This window comes from Spea bombifrons, chromosome 12 (genome assembly GCF_027358695.1).
Source record: "Spea bombifrons isolate aSpeBom1 chromosome 12, aSpeBom1.2.pri, whole genome shotgun sequence".
NCBI lineage: Eukaryota > Metazoa > Chordata > Amphibia > Anura > Pelobatidae > Spea > Spea bombifrons.
In genome coordinates this window covers 18,173,870-18,189,024 of record NC_071098.1, presented here as the reverse complement: position 1 = coordinate 18,189,024, position 15,155 = coordinate 18,173,870, and the positions used below count along the sequence as shown (strand labels likewise).

The 15,155-nt window shown below is 39.9% G+C and overlaps 1 protein-coding gene across 1 annotated transcript in view; it reads right to left on the bottom strand.

Annotated features, from left to right (window-relative positions):
• Positions 1-671: 671 nt before the first annotated feature.
• The window catches only part of LOC128469979 (NXPE family member 4-like), a 53,539-nt gene continuing 39,055 nt past the window's right edge, over positions 672-15,155 (bottom strand). The window contains exons 4-5 of the mRNA XM_053451796.1: positions 9,611-9,829; positions 672-1,448 (exon numbers count right to left, since the gene is read on the bottom strand). Coding sequence (XP_053307771.1) covers positions 910-1,448; positions 9,611-9,829 — 758 coding nt within the window. The 3' untranslated portion in view covers positions 672-909. The remainder of the gene's footprint in view (positions 1,449-9,610; positions 9,830-15,155) is intronic.

Below are 15,155 nucleotides of genomic sequence, written 5' to 3'. Positions count from 1 at the left end.
GGTGCGCACACTTATGCAACCAGGTTATTGTGAGGTTTTGTTTTTTTATCCCCCTCAAAGATTTCAGTTTGTTTTGCAATTTAATTGTTCACGTTATAGTTCACATTAAAGGTGGAAAAAGTTCTGACATGATTTATCTTTGTCTCAATCACAAGAACCTGGCATTTTAACAGGAGTGTGTAGACTTTTTATATACACAGTACTTCATTAAAAGGTGCTGGACGTCATTAAGTTTATTGTGGGATACTGACCGTGGGGGGGTTTCGGCCGAGAGTGCTGCCTTAGGACAGACCTAGAGCGGCCCCAAAGGAAAATACATCACTCTACACAGTTCATGTTTTGGGTTATACATTCAGTTTATTAATATTACTGTTATCTTTTGTTTGTATACCTCCACTGAAAAATACAGAACTTGATAGAGAATGTAAAAGACATTGCAACTTTATTATAAAGACTAAAACCAAAACATCAGTTAAACAGTGTCCTGGTAATCTGCTTACAGTCTACAAGGAACAGTGGAGAGGTGAAACAGCAAGGTAAAAGGAACGAAAGAAAAAATAGTTGGACATATAACCATACCTGGGAATTCTCTTGACACGCCCCGCCCCCGCCCATATTTCCTGTAGATATTATGCCCACATAGTAATTGGTCAGGCATTGGCCCAGTGTACCAGGATGAAGGTTAGGATTTCAAAGACAGTGTCAAAAACTGTAATCAGTATCACAGTATTACAGCATTACAGTAAACAGTAGGTTCCTCTCCTTGGTATCTTATGGTACTATCAAAACGAGTGCATATGTAAATTACTGTAGGGGCAAGTATCTGCTCTTGGGCCAGAAGGTACCAGCCCTCCCCTGCATCTTAGTGAATAGTTTTTTTTTTTTACATCTGCACGTAAGATCAGTTTTCTAAATGCATGCATAACTTAGAAGCAGATCAATTTCATTTGATATTATTTCCGTTGGTGGGTGGATTTGTTCACTAGCAAAAGCATTGGTCATGTCCCAAGCATCTACCACTCCAACATTGATATCCTGAAAAATATAATTGATGATTAAGTAGTGTAAATATCCATGAAAGTCACTAAGCATTTCCACCCTCACATTCATTTCACTGGTATTCTCTGTCTTGATTATAACTTTAGTCTCAGGACTGCGAAGAAGTAGACGTTCAATTGCTCTTTTTATATTAATCACTCTGCGGATAAAATGTTGTATAGGAAAAAGGCGGAAGTGCATGCCTAATGTAAGGGCAACAACTGTGTGCTTGTTTCCTCCAATCTGGTCAATTTGATGGGGGATAGTGAATTCTTCTTTGAAAGTGTGGAACACTAACATTATAAAAGGGTTACCATGTTTGGTCCACTGTATTTTAGCATTTCTCTCCATGTCGATGTACAAACGAGTCATTGGCCAATTTTCCCCATATAGATTAAATGGTTTTAAACCTAAGAATTAATGAAAACAATTATTATTATTATTGCATAATTTATATAGCGCAATCATATTCTTCAGTACTGTACAATGGGTAAATAGGTAAGTAGTGCATCACATAATATTTTGGATTTGCAGAAACAAACGGTGACGACAAACCTGCTTAAATGACATTACAATCTTTTCAACAGCATCAAACACTATTATGGTAAAGGCATTCAGCTCCTATGGTATCAGCTTAGTTTACGCAATTAGAGTTAAAGGGACACTCCAGCCATCATATGCAATTTTATATTCCCTTTAATTTTTTTATGTTTTTGTCCTGCGTTATTTTCTTGATGAAAAACGCCAGGAAAAACGCCAAGAAAACTGCCACTGCATTTTCCTGCGAGTTTTAGCCTCTGTGGAAATTGCTTTTTTGACCTTAGGCAGTTTTTCCAGTCTTTACACGTTAGAATTGTCACCCAGCTAAAAGGGATTAGGATAAATGGCAAGTATCTGCCCCCTCCTGATGTCATTTCCTTGGTAGAGTTCTACTTAAACAAGCCCCAGCGGACCCTTTTGTCTCTTTTCTGTGGTTTGTAAGGCATGCTTTATTCCGAATGTCTGCTCCTCTAGGAAGATTGGCCCCAAATGATGGTGCAAATGGTGTGCTGTTGCTTTTGGCACGCAGGATCCAGTTGGGTATGTTTGTAATGGCATGTTTGTTCCAAACAGAAAAACGCCAAGTGGATATGGCATTGTGCGATTTCCTATTGAAGAACAGTTAACATCTGGCCGCAGCGTTTTTTTCACCAATGAAACGCCGTGTGGCTGAATTGGCGTTATTATGGCCGTTTTTGCAAAAAACAAAACACAAGTGGAAACCTAGCCTAACTGTGTTTATTCCCCTTTTCTAAAGTGTAATTAATTAAGGGTGGGGCTTATAATCAATTATCCGTGTTGCTCTGTATAAAGGAAGTGCTTAAACTCACAAAGCTTGCTCAGAGTAAGGGGCTTGTAGTGTTTAAGTGACTTGCAACACAAGAGTTGTAAAGAGAAACCAAGGTAAGCCATAACTTCATTGTTTAAATTCTGTAAATTCTCATGTCCCTCCCTAAAGTATGAACAAGCTTGGAGATCTTACTCAGTGCACATCATGCCAGATGAATGCATGCTTGGAACAGCAGTTCCGTATCGCTGTGGCAAGCGTGAACAATTGGCCTCTCTGGAAGCTGAGGTTGGAGCTCTGAAGAGGCACATTGAAACACTGAGATATATTGACATCTTGAGCGGAGTTTTGATGGGGCAATGAGGGAGGAGATCAGTCAGAAGGGAAGCGGGTACATAGCTGGGCGACAGACGTGGTTGCAGTACACAGATGGAAGCCAGCCGAGAGTTTCTCCATCCCAACAAATTTGCCCATTTAAGTGAGTATGTTGGAGAGGCAAACTCAGAGGTGGGCTTTCTGGAAAAAACTGTTTTGCCTAACAGCCGGGAGAGCAGCTCATCCGGTGTGCAGGGGATCTGAAGAGAAGGGAAGCCCAGGCAGGTCTATAATTCATATATAAATCCAGGGATTCTATAATTAGGGAAACAGACAGGGTAATCTGTATCTCTGATTGCCCGGGTCTCCCGGGTGCATGGGTTCGTCATGTTGCAGACAGAGTAGATCGATTTATTGGGAGGGGCTGGTGAGGATCCAGCTGTCTTGGTGCACATTGGCACCAATGACATAGAAATAGAAAGATGGAGTGTCCTAAAAGGTAATTTTAGGAAGAAAGATTAAAAAGGGACTCCAAGGTAGTATTCTCAGAGATACTACCTGTGCCATGCGCTACACCAGAAAGACAGCGGGAGATTAGGCAGCTAAATGCATGGCTGAAGTCTTGGTGTAAGAAGGAGGGCTTTGGGTTTTTAGAGCACAAGGCTGATTTTGCTTTGGGGAATGATCTCTATAGTTGTGATGGATTGCACCTAAATGCAAGAGGGTCCAATGTGCTTGGAGAGAGAATGGCTAGATGGTTGGAGGAGATTTTAAACTAGGAAGGAGGGGGGATTAATACTGGGCTACACAGCATAGAAAGGGAAGGTGATTTACTTAGTAACCAGGTGGGTGGATCTGGAGGCTTGGTCTATACAGATAATAGGGAGAAGCATATATTTTGCCCCCCAAAACAAGGACTGAAAGCGATTGCGGGATTAGTGTTAAACGACACACTAAAGGTCAAGTCTACAAGTGCTTGCACTTTAGGGAATAAGATCCATGAACTTGTAACAGTAGTGGCAGCTGAGAATATTGATATAGTTATTGAGACATGGTATAATGAGAAAATGACTGGGACATATCAATACCGGGGTATTTTTATATAGAAAGGACAAGAAAGGGGAGGGGTGTCCCTATATTTAAAAAAATAACACAAAATCTAACTTAACACAGTTTGGTGAGGAGATTGAGTCGGTTTGGGTTACAGTACAATTTGGCAAAAGTAAAGTAACTTGTGTATTATTATTATTGTTGTTTTATATAGCGCCATCAAATTCCATAGCGCTGTACAATGGGTAGACAGGACATAACAAGTAGTGTGTAACATAAATTGACTAACAGAGACAACAGGTTAGGAGGTCCCTGCTCAAACGAGCTTACAATCTTGAGGGATTTAGGGTATATTACACAATAGGTAAAAAGTAAAAATGCCAGTGTAAGGGATGGACCAGCCAGGGCCGGCCCTGCCATGGAGCAGAGTGGGGCAATTGCCCCAGGCGGCACTTTTGAAGAGGTGGTGAAGCAGTGCGCACTGCGGCAGAGCAGGGAGATTCTCGCCGCAGGACTGCTGGAAGGTAAGTGAAGAACAAAGGGGGGAGGGAGATAGGGTAGATAATGGGCGGGGGGGCAGCATTTCAAACTTTTCCCCAGGCGGCACTATGTCTTGAGCCGGCCCTGGGACCAGCCACACTAGTAAAAGTATTGCAGGAGAGGGACTAGGAAAGGTGAGCTAAAAGAATATGGGAGGGCGTTAATGTGCTATGTTGTAAGCGTCCTTAAAGAAGAGGGGTCCTTAAAGGAATAAAGGCACGGAGAAAGACGGATAGGCAAGGGGAGAGCATTCCAGAGGATAGGGGCAGCCCTTGAGAAATCTTGTAAGCGTGCATGAGAGCTAGAAATCGGAGGAGAGGATAGAAGGAGATCATTGGATGAACAGAGAGACCGGTTAGGAGTGTATTTAAAGATGAGTGAGGAGATGTAGGGAGGGAAAACGCTGTGAAGGGCTTACTAGTAGAGGAAGTAGCTAAAATGACAGTGAAGGGGGATGTTATAATCATGGGCGACTTTAATCTCCTTGATGTGAACTGGAAAACCAAAGTAGCTGGAGTGCAAATATTCTGAACTCCCTACTGGGATTAACTTTAAAACAAGTAGTTGAGGAACCAACTCATAAATAAGCCATATTACTACTTGTTAAATCCTGTCCACCCATTGTACAGGGCTATGGAATATGATGGTGCTATATAAAACAATAAATAATAATAATAATAATATTGGATTTAGTGTTTACAAATGGAGACTTGTTAACAGATATTTCTGTAGGTGAAAGTTTAGGGTCTAGTGATCATCAGTCAACGATCGCCTCCTAAACTTAAATGGTGTCGCTGGAATGCCTCGATCAGGAGGCATCCAGCGACACCAAACACTTACCTTGGGATGGACTGTGACCGCTCCGGAGAGCGGTCACAGCCGCCGCTGCAGGTGATCTTCGCCATCAAGCAAGATGGTGGCCGCCCTGTAAAAAAAACAATAGAGACTAAAAAGTTCGCTAGACGGTCTCCAGACCCTCTAGAGAACTCTGGCTCCACTTGCAGTTTGAATACAGGTACTGCATTCAACCATGCAAGTCAATGGAGCTCAGCTTTCTAATCACAGTGTGATTAGTAAAAATAAATTAAAAATAAAATAAAATTAATAATAATTAGAAAAAAATAGTGAAAAACCAGTAAAATTTCCCACTGATGTCACTATCAGGGGAACCTTCAAGTTGAAAAAAATGTAAAAAAAAGGCAAAAAAAAAAAAAATATATATATATATAAAAAATATATTTTTGTGAGCAAGTCCTAAAATTAGCATATTAGCTTAAAACAATTCTCGCATGGAAAGAGTTAAAATACTGGCATATTAAATGGCCATGGGGTGTCTACTTTTAAAAAATGTATGATTTGATGGGGTAAATTGAATTGGCCAGGTTCAACAACGTCCCAATTAACACGGGGGGAAGGATGGCCACACATCTAATTTCCAATTTAAAAAAATGCACACGTACCAAATGTGGCCTTTTAGTTCCCCCAAAAAATGACAAACCCATGCATGTGGGGTATCACTGTACTCAGGAGATGTTGCTAAACACATATTGGGGTGTCGTGTGACAGCGGCATATACCAGGAGCTGTAAATTCATACATAAAGTAGGTGTGTGTGGGAAAAATACACACACAAAAATACTACTGCAAACTTTGAAACAATGCTGGTGGTAAAATGTGTGCATGCAAAGAGTTAAAATACCAGCATTTAAAATACACTGTGATGTGTAGTTTTCAAAAATATATGGTTTTGTTGGGCACACTGAAATGGCCCGGCTCAAAGATGTACCAAATAGGGCATGGGCAGTGGATCCCCAAATGCCAAAGTTCAACATTGAAAAATGTGCATGCCCCAAATGTGGCCCTTTTGCCCCCAAACAGCCAGGCAAAATCATTCATGTGGGGTATCACTGTGCTCAGGAGATGTTGCTTAACACATATTGGGGTGTTTTGTGATAGTGACATATACCAGAACCTGTTTATTCATACCTGAAGTAAAATGTGTTTGAAAAAACAAATGCAAAAAAATTACTACCATAAAGTTTGACAAAGGCTGATGGTAGAATAAGTGCTTGGAAAGGGTTAAAATACTAGCATTTGGAATACCCTGGGCTCTCTAGTTTTCAAAAATATATGACTTGATGGGGTAAATTGCATTGGCCGGCTTCAAAGATACCCGAAATGGCACATGGGGGGAAGAATTACCAGATTTGGAAAAAATGGCTTTGAAATAGCAAAACGCTACCTGTACTTATTGCCCCATAATGTGTAGAAAAAAGCAAAAAAAACATAAAAACATTGGGTATTTCTAAACTCAGGACAAATAGTAGAATCTATTTAGCAGGTTTTTTTTTTTTTTTTTTTATCGTTATGCAAAACAATGTTTTAATTTCAATGCAATAGACTGAACATTGCAGGTTTTTGTCAGCCAAGGGAAAACAGAGTTTTAGATTTATCTGTTTTTTTTTTTTTTTTTTAGCAGGTTTTTTTATTACCTTTTATAGATGAGTAAAAGATTTTTCAACTAAAAGTTAGAAACAGTCATTTTTTTCTAAATGTTTCACCATATTTTATACTTTTTTTAATAGTAAATAATACGATACAATCAAAACAATGTCATCTAAAGAAAGCCCTTCTTGTCCTGAAAAAAACAATATATAATGTGTGTGGGTTCAGAAAACGGGAAAGAAGAAAATTACAGCTAAACACGAGCAGCGCAGAAATGTTAAAACGGCCATTGTCACGAAGGGGTTAAATGTTTCACCTTTGTTTGCATCTAAGTGACTCTGCCTATTTTTGACGCACATACATTTATGTGTTACAATTGTTTTTTATTACAAAGTAATTGATCAAGGTGGTGCAGTAGACATTGTGTATCTGGATTTCAGTAACGCTATTGACACTGTGCCTCGTAGAAAATTTATAAATAAACTGCAATCTCTGAGTTTAGATCCCAATATTGTTGAATGGATTAGGGAGTGGCTGAGTGACAGACAACACAGGGTTGTAGTCAATGGTGTATATTCAGAGTAAGGTTTTGTTACCAGTGGGATACCTCAGGGATCTGTCTTTGGACCCATTCTCTTTAATATTTGTATTAGTTATATTGCAGATGGTCTATTTGCTGACACCACAAACATTTGCAACAGGGTTGATGTTCCTGGCGGGAGAAGCCAAATGGCAAATGATTTAGGTAAACTGGAAAAATGGTCAGAACTGTGGCAACTGGCATTTAATGTGGATAAATGGAAAGTAATGCATCTAGGGCATAAAAATCCAAGGGCAGAGTATAGAATATTTGATACTGTCCTAACCTCAACATGTGAGGAAAGGCATTTAGGGGTAATTATTTCTGAGGATTTAAAGGTAGGGCTACTAAAACGGTTCGTGGATTACAGGATTAACTTTACCAGGACATGTTAAAGGATCTTAACGTATATAGCCTAGAAGAAAGATGTGACAGGGGGGATATGACAGAAACATTTAAATACTTAAATGGACTCAACAAGATAAAGGAAGTGTTTATTTAAAAGAAGAAATACTACAACAACAAGAGGACATAGTCTAGAGGGGCACAGGTTTAATGGTAACATCAGGAAATATTACTTTACGAAAAGGGTAGTGGATGCATGGAATAGCCTTCCAGCCGAAGTGGACAGTAAAGACATTTAAGCAAGCATGGGATAGGCATAAAATCAAGCTAGAAATAGGATAAGGGCAGGTACTAAGGAAAGTACTCAGCGGTTGGGCAGACTGGATGGGCCTAATGGTTCTTATCTGCCGTCACTTTCTATATTTCTATGAGCTCATCATTGGCTTTACACCCAGAGCCCTGGGTACCTCTAAGACAGGGTGAAAGGCCTGTGGAAGGGTATAGAAAACATAACCCTCCATCAGCTGGTCTTCTAGGTTGGTCTCCGTCCTGTCTTGAGCTTGCCTATAAGGTTGCCACAGAAGCATTCTTAAATTCATGCTGTTGAGCACCCTTACTCAACAGACTACCAGAGGTCTACCATACTTTCTTTGACATTTTCAAGAAAGGAGCCCATGTCTCATTTAACCTTTCAGGGGGCTACAATGTATCATTACAAGTATACTTTTTGGAGGGAGGTAACTGTACAATAAAATTTCCAAGGTTTTAGGAATAGGCATACTATAGAGTAAATTATATTTGGGGTCTTCTTTTTTTTCTTCAAGTATGGCGTTGACATGTCTTCACATCATTATCTTTCATGAGACAAGGTACTGGGTTTTCTTAGTATCCATTTTTCCTTTAAGGGATAAACCATCCTTTTCACCAACCTTTTTCTAATTTCCTTGTCATTAAAAGGGTAGAGGATATAAGCTGAAGGTTTAAAGATATCTGTTGCTGCAGGTAGTTCAGGTGAAGCAAATTGACACAAGTGTCTGCTTCATCATTACTTGAGGATGGAAAAGTGTATGAAATGTGAATTTCTCAAGGAATGGAACCCAGTAAGCTAATTTTGTATGCTTTCAAGATTACAGTGGTCAGTAAAGATCAGGAAAAATAAATAGCATAATTCCATCATCTATAAAAGCAATAAGTACATTTATTATAACACACACACACAATGCAGTTGTGCTACCTATCAGGCTAGCAGATGTCGGTAAACTTCTACGTTTGTAGAGGAAGAAGAACTCTGCTCAGGAATGACACCAATTAAGCAAGCACTGCCTATGTATTCTAGTTGGTCTGGCAGATGGAGCATTATTTTTGCAGATTGTTCCACTGGTTAAGGCAACCAAGAACACTTTGCCTGCATTGGGTTTTAGCTGTTCTAGCATATTTCCAGAACTCCACATATGTAGTGTGCTTAAGCATTTCTGGCAGCTGCAACATTATTCTTGGACTGTGTTCCAGCATCCCCAACAAATTAGAACACTTTACCTGTAGTATGTTTCAGCAGTCGGATAACTATATCTGGATCATGCTTCAGCTGTTCCAGCAGCCAGAACGCTATTCATGGAATGTACTGCAGTTCTTCCTGCAACAGTTTTTGAGCATGTTTCTCCTTTTCTGACACTGGGAACACTATTCCTGCATGATTAATTCATCCCTCCCAGTACCTGTTGCCTACAGTGTGTTTTAGCCATTTTGGTAGCCAGAACACTATGTTTGCCATATGTTCCAGATGCTCTTCCAGCTGGTAATTTGTATCTGAAGTGTGTTCTAGCTAATTTAGGTACATGGAGTATGTTCCAGCCATTTTAGCAGACCAAATACTACCCTTAACCTCTTCAGTCCTGGGGGCTTTAATATTAAGTTATCATATTTCAGTTATTTAGAACTAGATTAATTTCACTGACCAACTTGATTACTTACTGTTGACGTTGCTGGTGAGGTAGGTCATCCATTGAAGCATAGTGGAATCTCCAGTAAGGTATATAATTTTCCCTTTAATACACTCATTAATAGCATCCATAGTGCGATATCTTGATATATTGCAAACTAGATGATTCCACATGTTCCGATAACTATATCCACCAGGAAATTGGTATTTAATCCCTGTGCTGCATTTCTGTTTCTTCTCTGTTATAATATCTAATAAGATTAAAAAAGAATATTAACTTGATGGAAATATACTCAATATTATATTTTTTAATATACATATGTTTATGAAAACACTGTGACAATTTGATTCTATATTTAAAAGACTAACAATTATAATCATATTATGGTTATCTCCAAATTAGTAGCCTGAACTGGCTAACTGAATATATTCCTTATTAATTATGATATGTGGTCCTTGACAGTACTGACATAGGTGTAATATTGAACTTGCTAGATGCACGGTAGCCACAATATTACCCTGCATGGTCCCAATCCATGGAGACAAGTTAGCAGTATATGAGACAGCAAACACCTGTACTAATGCTGGATCTCAAGGACCCGCACCACAGCCAGTTCACGACTCCCCTGGGTTAGCCCCCCCATATCAAGAATTTTAACAAGAGATCACTCCATTTGTTAGATCAGGTTTGATCAACTGTTTTTTTCGTTAGATCTACTCTAAAAGAGGCAATATTAACAATCTTTTTCAGGGGGCTAACCCGTAGACAGCACCCCCTCAACAAAAATTTCAACAAAATGTTACCGATTATGATTGCTCCGCGTTAGATCAGTTTTGATCAGACAAAATTTGTGTTAGATCTAGTCTAATTACTGAGATATTGCATATTTAATGAGGGGGGGCTGGCACCCCTCAACTGAAATTTGGATTTTTTTTTTCTGGATTTTGGTAGATATTCGTTAGATCAACTGTTTTTTTCGTTAGATCTATCACGCAGGAGGCGGTATTCCCAATCCTGTTTTGTGTGCGGGGGATGGGTATACATACGGCTTGGCCCCCCCTCAACTGAAATTTGGATTTTTTTAATGGATTTTGGTAGATATTCGTTAGATCCGGTAAGATCAACTGGTTTTTTCGTTAGATCTATCACTCAGGAGGTGGTATTCACAATCTTATTTTGTGTGCGGGGGATGGGTATACATATGGGTTGGCCCCCCTCAACTGAAATTCAGATTTTTTTTAATGGATTTTGGTAGCTATTCGTTAGATCTGGTAAGATCAACTGGCTTTTTCGTTAGATCTATCACGCTGGAAGTGGTATTCACAATCCTATTTTGTGTGCGGGGGATGGGTATACATACGGGTTAGCCCCCCTCAACTGAAATTTGGAATTTTTTTAGAGATTTTAGTACATATTCGTTAGATCCGGTAAGATCAACATTTTTTTCGTTAGATCTATCACGCAGGAGGCGGTATTCACAATCCTATTTTGTGTGCGGGGGATGGGTATACATACGGGTTGGCCCACCCTCAACTGAAATTTGGATTTTTTTAAAATGGATTTTGGTAGATATTCGTTAGATCCGGTAAGATCAACATTTTTTCGTTAGATCGATCACGCAGGAGGCGGTATTCACAATCCTATTTTGTATGCAGGAGGATGGGAATACATACAGGTTGCCCCTCCAACTGAAATTTGGAATTTATGTCCTGCTGAGCTCTATCTCTGTCCCATGGAATTCGGGGGTGGTCCGCACAGGCCGCCTGAACACCTAAGGCCGGCCCTGGAAACGCTATACAAAAGTAAAAGATAGGAAATACAACCTATCCCCCCCGCACACAACATAGGATTGTGAATAACGCCTCTTGCGTGATAGATCTAACAAAAAAAACAATTCATCTTACCTGATCTAACGAGTATCTACCAAAATCTATTAAAAAAATCAAAATTTCAGTTGAGGGGGGCCACCCCATATGTATTCCCATCCCCCCACCACACAATATTGGATTGTCAATACCCCCTCTAACAAAAAAAACAATTGATCTAACCGGATCTAACAAATTTCTACCAAAATCCATTGAAAAATGTCCAAATTTCAGTTGAGAGGGGCCAGCCCGTATGTATTCCAATCCCCCGCACACAAAATAGGATTGTGAATACCGCCTCCTGCGTAATGGATCTAACAAAAAAAACGTTGATCTTACCGGATCTAACGAATATCTACTAAAATCCATAAAAAAAAATTCCAAATTTCAGTTGAGGGGGGCTAAGCCGTATGTATACCCATCCCCCGCACACAAAATAGGATTGTGAATACCGCCTCCTGCGTGAGAGATCTAACGAAAAAAAACAGTTGATCTTACCGGATCTAACGAATATCTACCAAAATCCATTAAAAAATCCAAATTTCAGTTGAGGGGAGTGCCAAGCCATATGTATACCCATCCCCCGCACACAAAACAGGATTGTGAATACCGCCTCCTGCGTGAGAGATCTAAGGAAAAAAACAGTTGATCTTACCAGATCTAACGAATATCTACCAAAATCCATAAACAAAATTCAAAATTTCAGTTGAGGGGGGGCCATCCCAGTAATTAGACTAGATCTAACAAAAATGTTGTCTGATCAAACCTGATCTAATGCGGAGCTATCATAATCAGTAACAGTTTGTTAAAATTTTTGTTGAGGGGGGGCTGGCTACGGGTTAGCCGCCCTGAAAAAGATAATTAATATTAATATTAATTAATGTTAATATTGCCTCTTTTAGAGTAGATCTAACGGAAAAAAAAACAGTTGATCAAACCTGATCTAACAAAGATCTCACAAATGGAATAATCTCTTGTTAAAATTCTTGATATGGAGGGGCTAACCCGGGGGAAGGTCAAGTTCACTTCCTATGGTTACATTTTGTTTTATACAAGTTTCAGTGTCGCAAACCAACCAAATTGGATTGAAGTTCCGTTTTTATTAGAAGCGACATACTGACATGTGCAACCTCCGCAAAGTGGAAGCAAGGCCACTGCACGTCTGTTATTGAATATGTAACTACCCCCCAAGGATAATGAGGATTGTTATCTAGTCTTGAATAAACCCTGTGTTCTGTATGTCATTACCGTTCCAGAAATCAGCCATTTTATGACTGCTTACTACCACGGCCAAGGCTTTTTAAGAATATGTAACTCATAACACGGAGGACTCTTACCAAGTCTTAACGTATAATCTCTGTACTAGGTATAGTTGAATGCCTTTTCCCATATTCAGTCATATAGCCCTTTGATAAGCCCTTGGTTAATTCCAGGGCTTTTCTTACTCAACCAGTGTTTTGCTTGAAATGGATGCTGAAATGTCAGTCAAGCAAATAAATGTTTAGGACATCGGAGACTTGTATATGTTGTGCATTTTTAAGCTTGGTGTGAAAATGTCAACTAGGAGCATATGCACATATTTGGCATGTACAGTAACTGGCACATAACTGGTCCTTGAGGACCAAGGATTTATCGCCTGCATTACGTCCTTTTTGCACCAGCAGGGCTAAATCCCGGCCTCTTGCTATCATAATCAGTAACATTTTGTTAAAATTTTTGTTGAGGGGGGGCTGGCTACGGGTTAGCCCGCCGTGAAAAAGATAATTAATATTAATATTAATTAATGTTAATATTGCCTCTTTTAGAGTAGATCTAACGGAAAAAAAACAGTTGATCAAACCTGATCTAACAAAGATCTAACAAATGGAATGATCTCTTGTTAAAATTCTTGATATGGAGGGTCTAACCCGGGGGAAGGTCAAGTTCACTTCCTATGGTTACATTTTGTTTTATACAAGTTTCAGTGTCGCAAATCAACCAAATTGGATTGAAGTTCCGTTTTTATTAGAAGCGACATACTGACATGTGCAACTTCCGCAAAGTGGAAGCAAGGCCACTGCACGTCTGTTATTGAATATGTAACTACCCCCCAAGGATAATGAGGATTGTTATCTAGTCTTGAATAAACCCTGTGTTCTGTATGTCATTACCGTTCCAGAAATCAGCCATTTTATGACTGCTTACTACCACGGCCAAGGCTTTTTAAGAATATGTAACTCATAACACGGAGGACTCTTACCAAGTCTTAACGTATAATCTCTGTACTAGGTATAGTTGAATGCCTTTTCCCATATTCAGTCATATAGCCCTTTGATAAGCCCTTGGTTAATTCCAGGGCTTTTCTTACTCAACCAGTGTTTTGCTTGAAATGGATGCTGAAATGTCAGTCAAGCAAATAAATGTTTAGGACATCGGAGACTTGTATATGTTGTGCATTTTTAAGCTTGGTGTGAAAATGTCAACTAGGAGCATATGCACATATTTGGCATGTACAGTAACTGGCACATAACTGGTCCTTGAGGACCAAGGATTTATCGCCTGCATTACGTCCTTTTTGCACCAGCAGGGCTAAAACCCGGCCTCTTGCTTTGACAACTGGGGATAAAATGTGGCCGATTTTAATGCCAGAACAAAAGTTTGGGCATTTCCTGCAAGTGATGTTATCACTGAGGAATTCCCTTGATGAGACAGATATGAAATTATTTGAATTAGGGGGCATCTAAACTAACTTGGGAGATATTGCTGAACATAAAATAGTGTTTTGTCTGCAGTCACTTATTTTCTGGGCAGGAAAAGCAACATGGCAATGTATGTTTAAAAAACATATGTACATTTAAAATTGTGGAAAAAATTATTGTAATTTTTAAAAATGTGTGTGTGTATATATTTATACAAAATAATGTCTTGCATGTATGAATATGGTTTCAAAAGAATATAAAGGAAACCAAAGTAAGTGATCTGTATGTTAAGAGGGCAGGTAAGGGGACTAATGTAGCTGATGGTTAGTGGTGGGGCAGACAGCAGGCTGAGGTTGCTGAAGAGCAGGGCCAGACTAAGAAATAAAATCAGCCTCAGAAATATTGAAAAGCAGCCCCATGGTGCCTGTCAGGCTCCTACCTTACCTCTCCTCTGGACCAGGAGGTCTTCTTCCGATGGGGACAACACCGGATGCCTCTGTCAGGGGACCGCGCTGTCGCGTAGTAGGCCACATCCCAGGCCTCCTAGTAAGACGCGCACAGCGGAGGGTGTGTGCCAACGCCTTGCTACTGGCAGGGGGAGACCCAATGATGTATCTCAAAGGGAGGAGGACGGATTGAAGGTGGGGACAAGTTGTGACGGACAGGATAACACTCATAGGTTCCTATTGGGAGAGGAGTGTCTCTAGGATCTGGGGGAGAAGCCAGGGCTAGTTAAACCCCCAGCACTGTTCAATCAGTGCTTATTTGTTCCTTCTTGGAATTGCTGTACTTTGTTCCATGATACTCATTTTGGATTCTATGGACTTTAACCTTGGCTTTGTTATGGACTTTGTCGATTGTCTCCTACCCCAGACCCTGGATTGCTATTGGGAGAGGAGTGTCTCTAGGATCTGGGGGAGGAGCCAGGGCTAGTTAAACCCCCAGCACTGTTCAATTGCTGCCTGCATTTGCTCAGTGTAATAAACCTTTGCAGTTGTATCATTCCCGGGTGTTTGCATCTACTTCTGATTAC